The following is a 20,590-nucleotide window of genomic DNA, read 5'->3' as shown; positions in this document are numbered from 1 at the left end:
TGGGTTTAAGTGGTGAGTCTGAATTCTTAATGAAGATTGTAAAAAATTGCTAACACCTCCTCCCAGCCATCAAAATGATATATGCTTAGCGAATAGTCTTCTGATTGATGAGCACACCCACTGAGTTGTTCAGACCTTCCAGAATCTTCCCAGTTTCCAAGGTCCGTTCAGTTCTAGGCCAAAGAATTACATTGGTCCCAAACAGCCCAGGTCTAAACTTAGGGTGGCCTGTTAACAGGACAAGCAATTGGCATATATACTAGCTCCAAACAGACCCCAATCAGCCCTCATATTTCCTAAATGACACACTTTATGCTATAACAGTTTGATATAACTAGAAAGGCATCAAAGTGGAATAGAGTGAATTACTTCTTTATCTGAGTTCCCATTCCACTTTACTTTTAGCAATCATCACAATGTAATACTGATAACAATTTATGTGTATATTGTTACACATAGATATATTGTGTATATCTCCCCAGACAGACTCTAAGCCCATGCTAGGCAGGGATAAAGATTCATTCATCTTGGGACTTCCCTGGTGGTGCTGTGGTTAAGAATCTGCCTGCCAATGCAGGGGATACGGGTTCGAACCCTAGTCCGGGAAGATCCCACATGCTGCGAAGCAACTAAGCCTGTGAACCACAACTACTGAGCCTGCACTCTAGAGCCCACGAGCCACAACTACTGAGTCTGCGTGCCACAACTACTGAAGCCCACGCGCCTAGAGCCCATGCTCTGCAACAAGAGAAGCCACCACAGCATACCGCAACGAAGAGTAGCCCCCACTCGCCGCAACTAGAGAAAGCCTGCGCACAGCAATGAAGACCCAACGCAGCCAAAAATAAATGAAAAAAAAAAAGATTCATTCATCTTCACATCACCAGCATCTAGAGCAGTGACTGACACAGAGTATAATATAAATAAATGCTTGTTCTGTTCAAGTGAACCAAAGGGAAACAGATATTTTGATGACCAAAACTTGTTCCATAATCGAAACAATTGTGCTTTCACAATGGCAATCTGCAAAAATTTCTCTACAGATTTTTCAGTTGTGTACATGTCAGAACCATACACCATTATGGATGGTTTATGAATCCGTATAATAGAAAATTATGATCACTGACCATAACAGTTAACTTTAGATATTTGCATTGCCAAGTCATGAAACACTAATCCAATGTAATCTTGCATTTGCAATAAATCCCTAAAATCACAAAGAATAAGGAAAAGTAATATGGAATTCAATTTTTCTGCCCATTTAGCTATTAGAGCTCATATGACTATGAACTACTTACATAACTCAAAAACATGAACTTTTCAAACTCACTTTTAACTCACTGTTAAAGGAATTGAGTGAAAAAAATAGAATTGTGCATTAAGGTACTATAGATACTTTCATGGAAGAAATAGAAACAAGCTGTATATGTTTTGTAGCATATTGACACTAAAACACATAAATTACAACTGCCACTAAGAGAATATTTTAAAAATCTAACAACCATTTATCAAAAAAATCCCATCCATAGCAGTAAATATGTCTGTTGGCTTTAGGACAAAACAATTCCAAAACAACCTAAATTTCCCAAAGTCAAAATTTGAATTTAATTCTGGTTTTAACATTTATGTCATAGCCTATAAAGGCCATTTGTAACACGATGTGTTTAATTGACTCAAAAATAATTTTTCTGAGACTAACTAAAAGAAACCAAATAGGAGTGAACCAGCTACATTTAAATGTTTATGCAGATACTTACCATAGCTACTGACAAATGTTTATTACATAGTTGCCCAAACTAATGGAGAAATATACTCATTGAAAATAAGATCAGTTGCGTGGAAAACTGAGACAAAGCTATAACAGGAAACCAAACACACAAAGGTTCATCCCTTACTTCATGTTTTTCTTCCTTTTGGAAAAGCTTGAAACTCTCCGATTTGTCATATTCTAACATCTTCATACAACATTTGTCGCACTCTTTTCCTATCATGAACATTTTACATATATTTTATATTACAACGGGAAAAAAATCAAACTATCAGATATGAGATAGTACAAAAGAAAATATTCAGATTTGAGGTATGTGAAAGTTAAAGCAGCATCTACTAGACATCAGGGCAGGAATATACAGAAAGTGAGAACATCTGCTTCCAAAGAGTACCCATACCTTGTTTTTTTCCTGTAGTTCAATTTGTGATTTCTTGAAATCAGGACCTTGAGAGTTTGCAATTAATCTATTTTTCCTATCCAGGAGCTCCTCCATGTCTTTCACCTGGAACTTTAGCCTTCTATTTTCTCTCTCCAGTCCTAGTTTTTCTGTTTCAAGTATCTCCCTCTTGTCCCACTCGGATGTATTTTCAGCCTGCAATCTCTCTAGCTAAACACAGAAAACACAGAAAAGCAACATGTAGCATTTGTAATTGCTAAAAGGCCAGGCACCCAGCAAACAGGCATCCACGAAGAAAGGTTCATGGATATGTCCATTTATACAATTTTTAAAAAGAAAACTATTTGTCTGAAAAGTTGAGGACAACACAAAAGTCTTAAGACCAGATCATGCCCTAGATAAATACACCTGCCTTCTTGGTTATGGCACTATTTCTATAACCAAACAGACCATATGGTCAAATAAATACATTAAGTGAAAAACTGATGATATTTTGTCAATAATCTCCACTCAGTTGATGAACATTATCAGTTTAGAAGGCACAAAATCATTTCTTGGGCAATTCTGGTTGGATGGATATACTTCATGTATTCATTTACTCATTCATTCAGTTGTTTACTATAGCTTTCAACTTGTAGGCACTGCAAATAAAGACAAGTGAATGTAATAAAATATCATAAATGCCATGATTAAAATACTATACAATATAATCAAATTCACCTGAGTGAATGGCCAATTTGATTTTCAGGGAAGAGAGGTTGGCAACATGATTAAAATATGAGGTATTTTTAAACTATTTGTTATGGATAAAGATTGAAAATTACTTACTTTTACACTTAGTTTTAAATGGCTTGATGGCAAAGCATTGAACAGTATTATACTATTTTAAAGTAGTTCTCATGACATTTTAAATTGTAAAAGAGATGTCAACATTAAGAAACTGTTAGACTTCAATAATATCTTTGGAAATTAATTCTGATTTAAAAAGTCTAAAAACTGCTTTTTCATACACATATAATTGTGCCATTATTGTAGAAAATGTTCTGTTCCCAAATCTAAGTGAGGCTCTAGCTTCTAAAAAACAAGAGATTAAAATTACATTCTTGGCACTAGATCTTTTTTATCAATTAAATATAATAAACTAAGGGATCAAATTTTAGATGACGTTATTTGACATTTGGGATGCCTGTTTGGGATATGAGGTGAAAACAGTATTTCAAAATGCAATTTAGAACATGACATGTCTTTAATTATTAAGATTAATGCTTAAACTTTTTGACTAACATCACATCACTTATCAGAATGAAAATAATAAAGTTGTAATAAAAGTCATCAACTTAGTGATGAAAAATTAATTTTAGGAGAATAAATGTACTCTTGGTCAAGGACAAATATGATGCTATGTCAAGTCTTTGTAAAATTGTAGGTATTTAAAAGAAATTGCTGAAGTCAGTTTTATACCTAATAACAGATAAGAGGTACAAATAGGATTTTAAATAAGTAATAGATAGTTTGAATGAGTAAACTCTAAATTAAAAAAAAATAATTGAAGAAAGGAATTATATTAACAGTAATAACAGAGCTTAAATAATGATGAGTGATTATTTACTATTTGAAGATTTTTAGTGACATATCAATTATCTGATAAATTTAGGTATACAACACATATGAAAAAAAGTAAAGGTTTTGTGAAAATTGGATCATAAATATTATTAGCAGTTTTATTTTTGATTTCAGTTTTCAAAATTCTTTCTTGTAAGATTATTCTTTTCTAAGAATCATACGAAAATCTACCCCCTTAAAAGCCATTCAATTAAATGCAAGTTAAAATGATGAAAGAAAGATCAGGTAATATTTTAAACTTTCAGGGTTTTTTGTAAACAATTCTAATAACTGATCGAACTGAAATGGAATTCCATTGATTTTCTTCCAATGATCAAGAGAAACATTCTAGAACATTTTAATTCTAACTCTAATATGCTATGAATTTTAACTAATAGTGGGTACTACTCTTAAATGAATTTCAGGTAATACAGGAATTATTGAAAAATATTTTCTAAAAACTTTTAATGTAGAAGTATTTTCTAGCCAGAGTAAACACTAAAATATTTGTTGATTTAATGACCTCCAATTTTATGAATACTAAACATTGAGAAAATATATAAATATCCAACTATTCAGCTGTTTAACAAATATTTATTGAGTATCTTTCAGGCACTGGATATACTATTGTCAAAATACAAGTATATATATAAGTATAAATTGGGTGGCATCTTGTAAAGGAGAAAAACCCCTGGATACTATGGGAAAGACCTGCAGTAAATTAGGTAATCAGAGGAGGTTATTTGAAGAAACAATACTTAAGCTGAAACCTGAAGTTTAAAAAGGCAGAGAGGCAGAATCAAGCTAAGAGTATCTCAATAAAGGGAAGTAGGAAATAGGTTTGGACATTATAAGATCCAAGAGTCCAATCATGAAGTATTAGGAGTTCAGGAGAATAAGTATGAAAACAAGTAGTCACTGATGCTTAAAAGCAAGGGTGAATTTAAGAATCGTTTGAGATTCTTGTGAAAAAATGTAATATTTTGATTATTCTCAAGGATGAAATATTGGGTCATTTATTTTACTTATATAGGTATATATGTATATATGTATGTGTTTATGTATTTGCTTCCTTCCTTCCTTCCTTCTAGTTTTACTGAGATATGATTGACACAGCACTGTACACATTTAAGGTGTGCAGTGTAACAATTCAGTCATTTCTAAACATATTCATCTATAAGCTCGATCTTCACAAATTGTCATTGCTTGATACTGCTGAAAGGACATCAATAATAGACTGTAGTGAACTCGATAACTAGAACGTAAGTTTTATGAAACCAGAACCATGTCATTTTGCTCATCAGCCTGGCACCTGACATGTGCTGTGTCAGTGCTTCATAAGGACCTGTTGAAGGAAGGAGAAAGTACATACTGGTAGTCTCCAGGAAAAAGCTCCTTTGTATTTCAATTACAACAATTGGGCACAAAGTGAAATTAAGATAGCACCCTAGAAGAGCCAGTTATTTACTCACCATTACTTAATGTCAATAGAATTTCTCAGTACATTTACTCTTAACTCTTATTAATGCTGTCATGGCTGCGTTGCATTTTGTGATAGCTAAATACAGCGAGGTAAAGAGAGGATTTTCAGTAAAATGACCTAGAATTGAGTCCCAATTCTTTTTATCCTGAGAGCCTCTATTTTTCATTTATAAAATGTGGAAAATATTTCCTACAGCTTAGTGTTATGAGGCTGGAATTATTTAGGGATAATAGTTATTAAACTTTCAAACTCAACACAAATATTTCCTGTCATAAATATTTTTTCTAAAGAACAAAACATATCAACAGCCAATTCAAGTAATGACAGGTGAACTAGTGTACTATTTTTCATCATGTTTTATCAAAATGGCATCTTGTAAATGGACCTTTTCAACGGAGAAAAACCCCAACAGAATGCACAATATGGCGTCCTGCAGGCCAGTGAAGTGCCACCTAAAAACAATGTGCATGTTCCAGTAATTGATTGCAAATATTCAGAATTTTCATTTCAGACAAGTCAGCTATAAAACCTCATAACAAGCACTGTGATTTTGGAAGTAAGAGGTAAAAATCAGGAAGCTTGTTATTTCCTAACAGTAGGAGATGATTACCCTTTTACTGAGGACCTAATATATTCCTGGTAAAGAGCTATATAGGTTATTTCTTATCCTTACAATAATCCTGTAAATTTGTATGTGCTACACAGGAGGAAACTGGAGTTCTAAGATTAGAAGTAATTCTCAAGGTGGGAAAAGAGTCCAGGCCACTGGACACCTAAGGTGTCTCTCTGATTCCAGTCATGAGTTCACTCCACCCGCACCACGCTAACAGATAGCCACTGATGTATGCATATCCCCTTGCCATAGCAACCAACACACTCTGAATCCATTGTACTACACTGCAGCAAAGATTTTGTTGATGTTTTTCTTTTGTTTTGATATATTTTGGGGATTTTGATCCTTGCTTCATTGCAAATTAACTCAGGAGAAGTGATTCTGTAGACTCACATTCAAAAGTCTGGAAACAAACCTAAATGCAGTGTGCATGTCACCGATGCCACCCCTCCCCCTCCCCTGGATCTTTTAACACTCTTCCTCTAACCATGTCATGGAATCACAAATAAGAAGTGGGGACACCTCCTCCTAAATCAGTCTACTTCCCTCCTGTCCACAGTTAACTATAGCTCAGTGATAGCTCACTCCCTCTTTTACCAAAAGTCAACAGAGAAATGACAAATTTTAGTAATAGGTAATGTCATGTGTACTTTAGTTGCTTTAATTTCATTTAAAATCCTTGGAGAACTTCTAAAAGTAAGGAGTCCTAGAACTAATTTGAATCTAAATGTATGTCAAACTTAAATACAGGGAGAGGGATCCACATGCAGAAACAATTACTCTAGACACTAAACCTGAACAGAAATTAACCCAAAATGGATCATAGACCTGAACGTAAAGTACAAAACTATAAAACTCATAGAAGATAGATAACCTAGGAGAAACTATAGATGACCTTTGGTTTGGTGATGACTCTTTAGATACATCACCAAAGGCATGATCCATGAACAAAATAATTGATAAGCTAGACTTCATTAAAATTAAAAACTGCTCTAGAAAGACAATGTCAAGAGAAAGAGAAAACAAGCCACAGACAAAGAAAAAATATTTTCAAAATATATCTAATAAAAAACTGTTATCCAAAATATACCAATAACTATGTAAATTCAACAATAAGAAAACAAACTACCCAACTAAAAATGGGCCCAAGACATATGGATAACAGACATCTCACCAAAGAAGGTATACAGATATCATATAAGCATATGAAAAGATGTTCCACATCATATGTCACCAGAAAAATGCAAATTAAAACAATGAGAGGGGTGGAGTCAAGATGGCGGTGTGGGAAGATGTGGAGTTAGCATCTTCCCACAACTAGAGTGCCTGCTGGCTGCTGGTGGGTGACTCTGATGCCCAAGAAGATGTGAGGGACCCCAAAGTGGACTGGTAGGATGTAGGAGGACTGAGGGGGGAGGAGAAATGGAGGCCAGACAGGATTAGCACCCCTGAGGCCAGAGAGATTAGGAGAGGCAGGTGGGAGGGGTCCTTTGGGAGGAATGGGAGAGGAAGGGAGGGCAATTGCCCTGCCCACTTGGGCATGGGAGCCTGCTGAGCTCCCAGGCGAATCCCCTGTCCTCCAAGTCCCTCCCGGACCTCCCCCTCCATCCCCCAGCCTCATTGGCCCTGGGGGCATAGGAGGGAGGCCAGGGAGATCAGGAGAGGCAGGCGGGAGGGGCCCTCCCAGACTGGAGGAGCAGGAGAGGAGAGGAGGGTGTTTGCCCCACCCATTCGAGCCCAGGAAGCCTGCTGGGCTCCCAGGTGTGGTCTGCTGCCCTCTGAGACCAGGAGTGGGGGGCATGCCTGGGCCCCTTCTGTTCCTTGAGCCTAAGCCCCACACCCCCACAGCTCCCAGGACCTTTTCCAGCCATGGGGGTCCTAAGCATTGGCTCTGCCCACTGCCCAAACCTCTTCCTTGCTTAGGCCCCACCCTCCACAACCAAGGCCTTTCTCCCTCCCCTTTTTTTTTCTTTTCCCTCCTCCTCTTTTTTATTATTGTGGTACTTATGTACCTTCTGGTTGTTGATTCATCTATATTTTTATTTTTATATTCTTTTTAACATATCTGTTAGTTTCCTAGTCTAATTTTATTTTTTACTTTATTATTGTTCTTTTTTTTTTTTGCTGTCCACATGGCTTGTGGGATTGTGGTTCATGAGCCTGGAGTCGGGCCAAAGCTCCTCTGGTGGGATCTCTGAGTCCAAACCACAGGACTAGCAGAGAACCACAGACCCCAGGGAATATTTACTGGAGTGAGGTCTCACAGAGTTCCTCATCTCAGCACCAAGACCCAGCTCTACCCAAAAGCTTAAAAACTTCAGTGTTGGAAGTCTCAAGCCAAACAACCAGTAAGACAGGAACACAATCCCACTCATAAAATAAAGGGAAAAAAATGAGATGGAAAAAAAAAAATCACAGATGAAGGAGCAAGGTAAAACCTACAAGACCAAATAAATGTAGAGGAAATAAGCAATCTACCTGAAAAAGAATGCAGGATAATGATAGTAAAGATGATCCAGACTCTCAGAAATAGAATGGAGGCACCGACTGAGAAAATACAAGAAATGCTTAACAAAGATCTAGAGGAACTAAAGAACAAACAAAAATGAGCAGCACAATAACTGAAATGAAAAATACACAAGAAGGAATCAATAACAGAATAACTGAGGCAGAAGAACGAATAACTGTGCTGGAAGACAAAATGGTGGAAATAACTGCAGAGGAACAGAATAAAGGAAAAAGAATGAAAAGAATTGAAGACAATCTCAGAGAGCTCTGGGACAACACTAAATGCACTAACATTTGAATTATAGGGGTCCCAGAAGAAGAGAAAAAGAAAGGGTCTGAGAAAATATTTGAAGAGATTACAGTTGAAAACTTCCCTAACATAGGAAAGGAAATAGTTACCCAAGTCCAGGAAGCACAGAGAGTCCCATACAGGATAAACCCTAGGAAAAACACACCAAGACACATACTAATCCAACTAAGAAAAATTAGTCAAAGAAAGAATATTAAAAGAGGCAAGGGAAAAACAAAACATAACATACAAAGTAATCTCCATAAGGTTATCAGCTGATTTTTCAGCAGAAATTCTAGGAGCCAGAAGGAAGTGGCAGGATATACTTAAAGTGATGAAAGAGAAAAACCTACAACCAAGATTACTCTACCCAGCAAGGATCTCATTCAGATTCGATGGAGAAGTCAAAAGCTTTTCAGACAAGCAAAAGCTAAGAGAATTCAGCACCACCAAACCAGCTTTAAAACAAATGCCAAAGAAATTTATCTAAGTGGGAAACACAAGAGAAGAAAAAGACCCACAAAAACAAACCCAGAACACTTAAGAAAATGGTAGTAGGAGCATACATACTGATAATAACCTTGAATGTAAATGGATTAAATGCCCCAACCAAAAGACACAGACTGGCTGAATGGATACAAAAACAAGACCAATATATATGTAATCTACAAGAGACCCAAATCAGACCTAGGGACACATACAGACTGAAAGTGAAGGGATGGAAAAAGGTATTCCAAGCAAATGGAAATAAAAAGAAAGTTGGAGTAGCAATACTCATATCAGATAAAATAGACTTTAAAATAAAGAATATTACAATAAAATAAAGACAGTTACAAGAGATAAGGAGGGACACTACATAATGATCAAAGGATCAATCCAAGAAGAAGGCATAACAATTATAAATGTTTATGCACCCAACATAGGGACACCTCAATACATAAGGCAAATGCTAACAACCATGAAAGGAGAAATCGACAGTAACACATTAATAGTAGGGGACTTTAACACCCCACTTACACCAATGGACAGATCATAAAAACAGAAAATAAATAAGGAAACCCAAGCTTTAAATGACACAATAGACCAGATAGATCTAATTGATATTTATAGAACATTCCACCCAAAAGTGACAGAATACACTTCCTCCTCAAGTAAACACAGAACATTCTCCAGTATAGATCACATCTTGGGTCACAAGTCAAGCCTCAGAAAATTTAAGAAAATTGAAATGATATAAAGCATCTTTTCTGACCACAATGCTATGAGACTGGAAACCAGTTACAGAAAAAAAACTAAAAAACACAAATATAAGGAGGTTAAACAGTGTGCTACTAAATAACCAAGAGATTACTGAAGAAATCAAAGAAGAAATTAAAAAATACATAAAAACAAGTGACAATGAAAACACAACAACCCAAAACCTATGGGATGCAGCAAAAGCAGTTCTAAGAGGGAACTTTAGAGCAATTCAATCTCACCTCAAGAAACAAGAAAAATCTCAAATAAACAATCTAAATCTACACTTAAAACAACTAGAGAAAGAAGAACAAAGAAAACCTGAAGTCAGTAGAAGGAAAGAAATCATAAAGATTAGAGCAGAAATAAATGAAATATAAATGAAGAAAACAATAACAAAGATCAGTAAAACTAAAAGCTGGTTCTTTGAGGAATTAAACAAAATTGATACACCCTTAGCCAGACTCATCAAGAAAAAAAGGGAGAAAACTCAAATCAATAGAATTAGAAATGAAAAAGGAGAAATCACAATTGACACTGCAGAAATACAAAGGATTATAAGAGACTACTAAAAACAACTATATGCCAATAAAATGGACAGCCACGAAGAAATGGACAAATTTTTGGAAAGGTACAGTTTTCCAAGACTGAACCAGGAAGAATTAGAAAATATAAACAGACCTATCACAAGTAATGAAATTGAAACCATAATTTAAAATCTTCCAACAAACCAAAGTCCAGGACCAGATAGCTTCACAGGTGAATTCTATCAAACATTTAGAGAAGAGCTAACAACCATCCTTTTCAAATTCTTCCAAAAAATTGCACAGGGAGAAACACTCCCAAATTCATTCTATGAAACCACAATCACCCTGATACCAAAACCAGAAAAAGATATCACAAGAATAGAAAATTACAGACCTATATCACTGATAAACATAGATGTAAAAATCCTGAACAAAATACTGGCAAACAGAATCCGACAGCACATTAAAGGGGCAATACATCATGATCAAGTGGGATTTATCCTAGGGATGCAAGGATTCTTCAACACTCAAATCAATCAAAGGGATACACCACATTAACAAATTAAGGAATAAAAACCATATGATCGGGCTTCCCTGGTGGCGCAGTGGTTGAGAGTCCGCCTGCTGTTGCAGGGGACATGGGTTCGTGCCACGGTCTGGGAAGATCCAACATGCTGCAGAGCAGCTAGGCCCGTGAGCCATGGCCACTGAGCCTGTGCATCCGGAGCCTGTGCTCCGCAACGGGAGAGGCCACAACAGTGAGAGGCCTGCGTACCACAAAAAAACAAAAAAACAAAAAAAAACATGATCATCTCAATAGACACAGAAAAAGGTTTTGACAAAATTCAGCACCCATTTATGATAAAAACTCTCCAGAAGTGGGCATAGAGGGAACTTATTTCAACATAATAAAGGTCATATATGACAAACCCACAGCAAGCATCATAGTCAATGGTGAAAAACTGTAAGCATTTCCACTAAGATCAGGAACAAGACAAGGATGTCCACTCTTGCCACTCTTATTCAACATAGTTTTGGAAGTCCTAGTCATAGCAATCAGAGAAGAAAAAGAAATAAAAGGAATACAAATTGGAAAAGAAGAAGTAAAACTGTCACTGTTTGTAGAAGACATGATATTATACATAGAAAATCCTAAAGATGCCACCAGAAAACTACTAGAACTAATCAATGAATTTAGGAAGGTTGCAGGATACAAAATTAATGCACAGAAATCTCTGGCATTCCTATACACCAACAATGAAAAATCAGACAGAGAAATTAAGGAAACACTCCCATTTACCACTGCAACAAAAAGAATAAAATACCTAGGAATAAACCTGCCTAAGGAGGTGAAAGACTTGTACTTAGAAAACTATAAAACACTGATGAAAGAAATCAAAGATGACATAAACAGATGGAGAAATATACCATGTTCTTGTATTGGAAGCATCAATATTGTGAACATGACTAGACTACCCAAAGCAATCTACAGATTTAATGCAATCCCTATCAAACTACCAATGGCATTCTTCACTGAATTAGAACAAAAAAATTTATAATTCATATGGAAACACAAAAGACCCCGAAAAGCCAAAGCAATCTTGAGAAAGAAAAATGGAGCTGGAAGAATTAGGCTCCCTGACTTCAGACTATACTACAAAGCTACAGTAATCAAGACAGTATGGTACTGGCACAAAAACAGAAATATAGATCAATGGTACAGAATAGAATGCCCAGAGATAAACCCACGCACATATGGGCACCTAATTTACAACAAAGGAGGCAAGGATAGACAGTGGAGAAAAGACAGTCTCTTCAATAGCGGTGCTGGGAAAACTGGACAGCTACATGTAAAAGAATGAAATTAGAACACTACCTGCCACCATACATAAAAATAAACTCCAAATGGATTAAAGACTTAAATGTAAGACCAGACACTATAAAACTCTTAGAGGAAAATATAGGAAAAACACTCTTTGACATAAACCACAACAAGATCATTTTTGACCCACCTCCTAGAGTAACAGAAATAAAAACAAAAATAAACTTAATGGGACTCAATTAAACTTAAAAGCTTTTGCACAGCAAAGGAAACCAGAAACAAGACAAAAAGACAACACTCAGAATGGGAGAAAATATTTGCAAATGAAATAACAGACAAAGGATTAATCTCAAAAATATACAAACAGCTCATGGAGCTCAATATCAAAAAAACAAACAATGCAGCTAAAAAATGGGCAGAAGGCCTAAATAGACATTTTACCACGGAAGAAATACAGGTGGCCAAGAGGCACATGAAAAGATGCTCAACATCACTGATTATTAGAGAAATGGAAATCAAAACTACAGTGAAGTATCACCTCACGCCAGTCAGAATGGCCATCATCAAAAAATCTAGAAACAATAAATGCTGGAAAGCGTGTGGTGAGAAAGGAACCCTCCTACACTGTTGGTGGTAATGTAAATTGATACAACTACTATGGAAAACAGTATGGAGGTTCCTTAAAAAACTAAAAATAGAACTACCATATTACCCAGCATTCCCATTGCAGGGCATATACCCTGAGAAAAGCATAATTTAAAAAGAGACACATACCACAATGTTCATTGCAGCACTATTTACAATAGCCAGGACATGGAACCAACCTAAATGTCCATCAACAGATGAATGGATAAAGAAGATGTGGTACTTATATACAATGGAATATTACTCAGCCATAAAAAGAAACAAAATTGAGTTATTTGTAGTGAGGTGGATGGACCTAAAGTCTGTCACACAGAGTGAAGTAAGGCAGAAAGAGAAAAACAAATACAGTATGCTAACGCGTATATATGGAGTCTAAAAAAAAAAAAAAAAGGTACTGATGAACCTAGTTGTAGGGCAGGAATAAAGAAGTAGACATAGAGAGTGGACTTGAGGACATGGGTGGGAGGGCGAAGCTGGGGCGAAGTGAGAGTAGCATCGACATATATCCACTACCAAATGGAAAATAGTTGGCTGGTGGGAAGCAGCAGCATAGCACAGGGAGATCGGCTCCGTGCTTTGCAGTGACATAGAGGGCTGGGATAGGGAGGATTGAGGGACGCTCAAGAGGGAGGGGATATGGGGACCTGTGTATGAATATGGCTGATTCGCTTTGCTGTGCAACAGAAACTAACAGTATTGTGAAGCAATTATACTCCAATAAAAATCTATTAAAAATCAAAATTTTTTAAAAATTAAAAAACTAAATATTTCCTGCAAAAACTAAAAAAATATATAAATAAAACAATGAGATACAACTACACAACTGTTAGAATGGCCGAAATACAGAACAGTGACAACACCAAATGCTGGTGAAGATGTGGAGCAGCAGGAACTCTCCGTCATTGCTGGTGGGAAGGCAAAGTAGCACAGCTATGTTGCAACAGTTTGGCGGTTTCCTACAAAACTAAGCATATTCTTGCTATGCTATCTAGTAATCGAGCTCCTGGTTATGTACCCAAAGGAGTTGAAAACTTATGTCCCCATAAAAACCTGCACACGGATGTTTATGGCAGCTTTGTTCATAATTGCCCAAACTTGAAGCAACCAAGATGTCCTCCAGTAAATGAATGGATACAATGTGGTGTGTCCACACAATGGAATATTGTTCAGCACTAAAAGGAAATTAACTATCAAGCCATGAAAAGATATGGAAGAAGCTTAAATGCATATTACTAAGTGAAATAAGCCATCTGAAAAGGCTATACTCTGTATGATTCTAACTATATAACATCCTGGAAAAGGCAAAGTTAGAGAGACATTAAAAATATTAGAGGTTGCCAGAAGTTGCAGGGAGGAAAGGGGAAAGGTGAGAGTAGGGAAGGTTATATAGGTGGAGCACAGAGGAATTTCAGGGCAGTGAAAATACTCTGTATGATACTATAGTGATAGATACATATCATTATACGTTTGTCCAAATCCATATAATGTACAACACCAATAGTGAACCTTAATGTAAACTATGGACTTTGGGTATTAATGTTGTGTCAATGTAGGTTCATCATTTGTAACAAATGTACCACTCTGTAGGGGATGTTGAAAATGGGAGCGCCTATGGTGGAGGGCATATGGGAAATCTCTGTATCTTCTCCTCAATTTTGTGGTAAACCTAAAACTTCTTTAAAAAATAAAATTTAAAACAAAATTTAAAGAGAGGGCTTCCCTGGTGGCGCAGTGGTTAAGAATCCGCCTGCCAGTTCAGGGGACACAGGTTTGACCCCTGGTCTGGGAAGATCCCACATACCACGGAGCAACTAAGCCCATGGGCCACAACTACTGAGCCTGAGCTCTAGAGCCCATGAGCCACAACTACTAAGCCTGTGTGCCACAACTACTGAAGCCCATGCTCCTAGAACCTGTGCTCTGCAACAAGAGAAGCCACCGCAATGAGAAGTCCGCATACCGCAACAAAGAATAGCCCCTGCTCACCACAACTAGAGAAAGCCCGAGCACAGCAACAAAGACCCAATGCAGCCAAAAATAAAATAAAGTAAATAAATTTATTTTAAAAAATTTAAAGATAAACTATTTATATTTTGGATACTCATCTTTTCTCAGATATATGTTTTGCAAATATTTCCTCCTAGTTTTTGGCTTATGTTTTCATTATCTTAGTAGTATATTTCACATAGTAAAAAGTTGTAAACTTTAATAAAGTCCAAATTAACTTTTTTTAATAAAAAAGGAGGCTAAAACTTGTATCTCAGATTGAACATAAATCAAAAGCAATGCAAATTTAAAAAGGACAATGCATCTATGTCTAAATGAGTCAGTATATGTTATAGCAAGAGAATGACAAGAGAAATGTATTCATAAAGGCTTTACTGATGCCCTGGTAGAGAACACTTATAAATTTCACAAGTAAACCTCTAAATGGTTATTTTGGACCCTTGATTTTGCAACAGCCAGGCAGTCTTAAAAGTTCTTAGTGGTGTTACAAAATTTCATAAGCAAATATTTTCCTCATTTCCATGTAGAAGTTAATAATTGTCTACATATAGCCTAGTAACTATTAAGATAAAAAATATGAATGAACACATTGCTATTATCCCTAATGATTTTAACTGTTTTATGAGTGTGTCCAAAACAGTCAGAGAAAAGCTTTAACATAAAATGAGAACAGTGAAATATGCTTTCCTGCAACTCTCCTGCCAAACTTTTATATGCTACAGTGGATTTCTTATAAATTTAGTAAGGCGTGGACCTTTACAAAAGCAGTACTTACAGAATTTGAGAAGTGAAGCACAACAGAGGCTTTAAAATGTGGATCTTGTTGCAGAGATAATAGGATCCAGAGGTTTACATATGATATATATAATAGGAATTAATTTTGCCACTCACTAACTACAACCTCAAGTGTGCCCTACTACTAGGAAAAACTATGTAAATGTAAAATGTTTAATAAGATGTGCATCGGGAAATTAAGCAAACCATAAATGGTAGACCCTCTTTATTTACAGAATCTCTCCTAAAAGTAATTTTAAAAGTAGACAAACTATTTTGGCCCCAGGGATGGTCTTCTCAGAGATTCTGATAGCTCTCAGTGTCTAAATAACATGAAACTGCTGATACCACCTGAAGCAAGGTTTTCCACTCGACTGAGGTTATGTTTCATGTTAATCCATGTACTTATTTTTTCTAAAGGATTAACAACCATTTTAATTAGAAGTTATATTGACTAATTGTACTCTGATGGTTCAGATATAATAGAAAGTTAACTTTCATTATTAACACACCTGTAAAGAAGAAAAAAGTACACAGTACATGATTTACAGGGGGGAAATAGTAGAAAAGGAGATGGTAGAGTGAATTAAATCTAGAGAATGATGACAAAAATGAAATAGTGCCAAAAGTATTAATGTGAACCCCCTAAGTCACCACTTTACATCAAATATGACTTAGTGTAACAATTTTATGTTTTAATTTTGCTTTTTTAGTATGTTTGGGGGGAAATCTGACAAAAGAGATATATTGATGAATTCTTTCAAAAACATAGTGAAGAATAAAAAATTAGTTTGTCTTGTTGATTAAGCCAGAATCACACAGTCTTTTAAAGCATTAAACTGAGATTGTTCATTAAAAAGATGAATATTATAATGCAAGTTAATTCCTTCCATTCATCTTTAATCTAAAGTCAGTGCTTTTTACTGGCTACTCTATTTACCACTGGCTTCCAAAGCCAACTCTGTTGATAGATCAACTGTCCATATGTGGGTGGCTCTGTGTCTGGGCTCTTACTTTGTTGTTTCTTTGGTTTACCAATCATTACACAAATGCTACTCTATTTATAATATATATATATTTATAGATATAATTTTTGCTGGTATATACATATTAATTGCTCTTATATCCAGTGGTATCTCTAAACTTTTATGAATTATAATTTTTAGATTATTTGGTGTTTTCTAAATAGATAATTGCACCATCTGTGATCATTACAGTTTTGTATCTTTCCAATTCTTGTAACTATTTCTTCTTTTGTTGAACTGCCTAGCATCTGAAATAGAATGTTCAATAAAAAGTGATACCATGCTTCTAATAGTTCACCATTAAATAAAATATTTGCTCTAAAATTTTGTTACTCTATCAGGTTTAAAAATTCACTTTGATTCTTAGTGCGCTAAAATGTTTTTCCCTATAATCATGAATTGAGTTGTAGAAACTGAAAGCGAACTTGTAGATAACCACATAATTGAGTTTTTCTTGTACTCTGTTTAATGTGCTGACTTATATAATAAGTGATCTAATGTTATAGTATACCTTGCATTCCTGTGACAAATCAAAATTTTTATTCACCATAAGATTAAGACTACTCGTATTTGGTTAGTATTTTTGCCATTATACTTACATGTGAAATTGATGATAACCTTCCTTGCTTATATGACCCTTGCTTAGATGCAGTATAAGGATTAAACTAACACAGTGGGAAGAATTGGGAAGTTTTTCCTCTTTTTTCTCTTTTCTAGAAGATGTTCTATAAAACTGGAATTATCTACTTTGAATGGTAGAACTTACCATAAAGCATTCTGATGCTGGAGTTTTATTACTAAAAGAGTTTCAATTCATTAATTTTTAATTTACTTTAATGTTATAAATCAATTCAGATGTTCTATTTTTACAAGAGTCATACTGGGTAAGTTATATTTTCTGGCCAATAATTCATCTCATGTAAGATTTTATTTTTATTAGCATCCTCTGCTCTATCTAAAGCTGTGTCCCTTATCACTAGTGTTTTCTAATTATAGCTCTTAATTAATTCTGCATGAGTTTCATTTTTGATTCAAAGAACCAACTTCTATCTTTGCTAACTCTATTATATATATATAGATATATAGATATATAGATATATATGTATTTTATTAATTCCTAATATTGACATTCCCTCTTTCTACATCCATTGTTTCTTTTTTTTCTGCTAGAATTTAGCTTGCTAACTTTTTGTCTTTGTTATTGGGTTATTCTGGGTACTTCAAGAAGCAACTCTTACAATTGGCATTTTAAATGTAATGAATTTATTATGGGGAATGCATATGAGAGATAATGCAGGGCAGGGGAGTCAGGAAAGGCAGAGAACAGTCAGATTGTGGTCAGGATTGACTCTGAGTAACGGAGAGACAGGGAAAGAAGGAAGGTTGGGTCCAATCATTTCAGACATCAGTGCCTTCCAGGGAAAGGTAGGTGAGACCACAGAGGAGCTTTTGAGTCAAAGTCGCTGGTTGGAAGGGTTGCATCTCCCAAAACAAGGAAGCCTGTCTTTGGCTGGGAGTAGTCTATGGCAAGTGCAGTGTCATTGCCTGGATTTCAGAGTACAGCAGCTGGGGTTCTGGGTTAAGTACACTCCCTGTAGTTGAGATCTGAGAAGCGCTATCCCACGGCAGACATAACTGTTTCCTAATACAGTCATTGACATTGTAAGTATCCCTGCGTTTTGCAGCATCCCTCAAGATTTCAGTGTTCTTGTCCTTCAGTCTGAAATTTCATTAAATTTCTTTCTTTAACCTATATTACTTAGACGTCTCTTTTCCAATATCCAAATAAATGAGTTTCTTAAAGTTATCTTCTGTAATCAATGTTATAATAAATGCCCACCAGTGGTCAAAAAATAGTATCCTTTGGGGATCACAGTTTAGAACATGACCACAGACTAAATCTCTCTTTCTCAACACAGCCTCCAAAACTCAAAAATGGAAAGAAATAAAATCATGTATTCCATAAATATAATTTAGAGACAGTGTAATAGAAACTTTGATTCACATGCAAGAGGGACAATAAATATACAAGAGCAGCAAAGCATTCTCCAGTGGTCCAGTGGTAAAGAATCGACCTTGCAATGCAGAGGACACAAGTTTGATCCCTGGTCAGGGAACTAAGATCCCACATGTTGTGGTGCAATTAAAGCCACGGTGCCACAACTAGAGCCCATGTGCTGCAAACTACAGAGCCCACACGCTCTGGAGCCTGTGCCCCAAAACTAGAGAGGAGAAAACCCACACGTCACAACTAGAGAGAAGCCCATGTGCCACAAATAGAGAGAAGCCCATGCGCCACAATGAAGAGCCTGAGTGCCACAACGAAATATCCTGCGTGCTGCAAATGAGACTGGACACAGCCACAAATAAATAAATAATAACTAAATCTTAAAAAAAATGTTATATCCACCAAGCTGTATTAATAGGCACATAGGAAACCAGTGTATTTTGAACACATCAAATGTAGTCAAATATAAAACACATCAAATCATTTTCCAAATGAGTATGTTATGCTCAGTTATACCTTCCTCCCATTTTGATTTTTTTTCTTTCAACCTCACAGACGGCTGAAACAGAAGGCTCTCATCTTTTTGATATGTACCTTACCTTCTCCTCATCCATTCAACCAACAGCAATGTTGAGGGCAACTACCATGGACCAAGCCCTACTGCAGGATGAGGCTAAGATCTCCACCATCTAAACTGACAGGCCTCTGCTTCACCTTTTATGCCATGTTCATATTAACCTGGGATTTTGGTGGAAGAAGAGACTGTGACTGCTCATTTAATTTAAAGCACATGTTCCCAGAAGGTCTCTGTTCATATGGAAACATGTTTTCTAAGGGAAGCATTTTTAAGGATGGCAATAGGAAAGTTCTAAATCAAATGCCTCTAGCATAAAACAATATTTCTCTTTACTGGAGATTTGAATCCTGATTCCATGCAACTATACTGTAACACTTTTAGCAAAGCAGTTTTGAATTTGAAGCATTGAGAGGAATAATTGATATGATGCCATGAAAATGTAAATAGCATATTAATATGAACTTGCTAAGTTCACTTGTTGCCACCATGGAAAGCAGTAAACAAGATCTTGAAAGAATTGTACAGAGCTTATGGGCCAAAGGACCAGGAAAAGTCCCAAAAGCATGTGTGTGACCCAAAGAGGACAAGACATAGAGGGGATCACAGTGGAGACCTTAGGTCACCTGAGGACACTGAGGAAACACTAGGTGCCTTGAGGTTGGTTAGTTTTAGGTTGGCACCAAAACATGCAGGGATTTCTGAAGATGTGGGCTGATTCTGAGACAAACCAACATTTAAGAGTTTTGATTAACACAGTTTCTTCTATTACCACCCACATCCCAATCTTTGGTAGACTGTTTTCTATCCAACAGAAGTTAGTAAGAAATTTACATTTAAAGAAACTAAATCTCAGATTGTAATTAAATCGTTAATCTAACTTAGCTACAAAACTTTTCCAAAGACTTAGTTACCAGGGAAAATCTACTGCTGTTGAGATACCTGAGCAAAGATGTATAAATACTTTATTCTACTCCACATAATTTAAAATCCTTTTTGAAAAAATAAAACCTGTTACTCAAGGCACTTAATACTTCCTGGAAAAGTGATCACAAGCTTTCATCCATTATTTGATTTTGTGTTTATCAGTTTTCTGTAACTCCAGGACAAGTGACAGTTTTTGTCTTGGATAATTAGACCATTTAGACTTATATTTGTCTAAATGACCAGAATGCATATCCATGTGTGACAATTTGATTTTCACTTTTACCAGAATATTATTTTTCTCTAATGGTTTACTCATATCAAATATCTTTTTATAGATTCTGTTTCCTGAGTTTTGTCAATATGAACTCAGAGTGTGCCAGAA

At 35.9% G+C, this 20,590-nt stretch overlaps 1 protein-coding gene across 1 annotated transcript in view; it reads right to left on the bottom strand.

Moving 5' to 3' along the window:
* CCDC102B (coiled-coil domain containing 102B) overlaps positions 1-20,590 on the bottom strand; it is a gene marked incomplete at its 5' end in the record, with an annotated part of 214,484 nt that overhangs the window by 104,774 nt on the left and 89,120 nt on the right. Inside the window, 1 exon segment of the mRNA XM_081252113.1 lies at positions 2,169-2,378. Within this exon segment, the coding sequence (XP_081108239.1) occupies positions 2,169-2,378 (210 nt within the window).

This window comes from Mesoplodon bidens (assembly GCF_964165515.1).
Source record: "Mesoplodon bidens genome assembly, chromosome: 13".
Classification (NCBI taxonomy): domain Eukaryota; kingdom Metazoa; phylum Chordata; class Mammalia; order Artiodactyla; family Ziphiidae; genus Mesoplodon; species Mesoplodon bidens.
The sequence above is the reverse complement of the archived record's forward strand: the minus strand, read 5'-3'. Positions and strand labels throughout refer to the sequence as shown.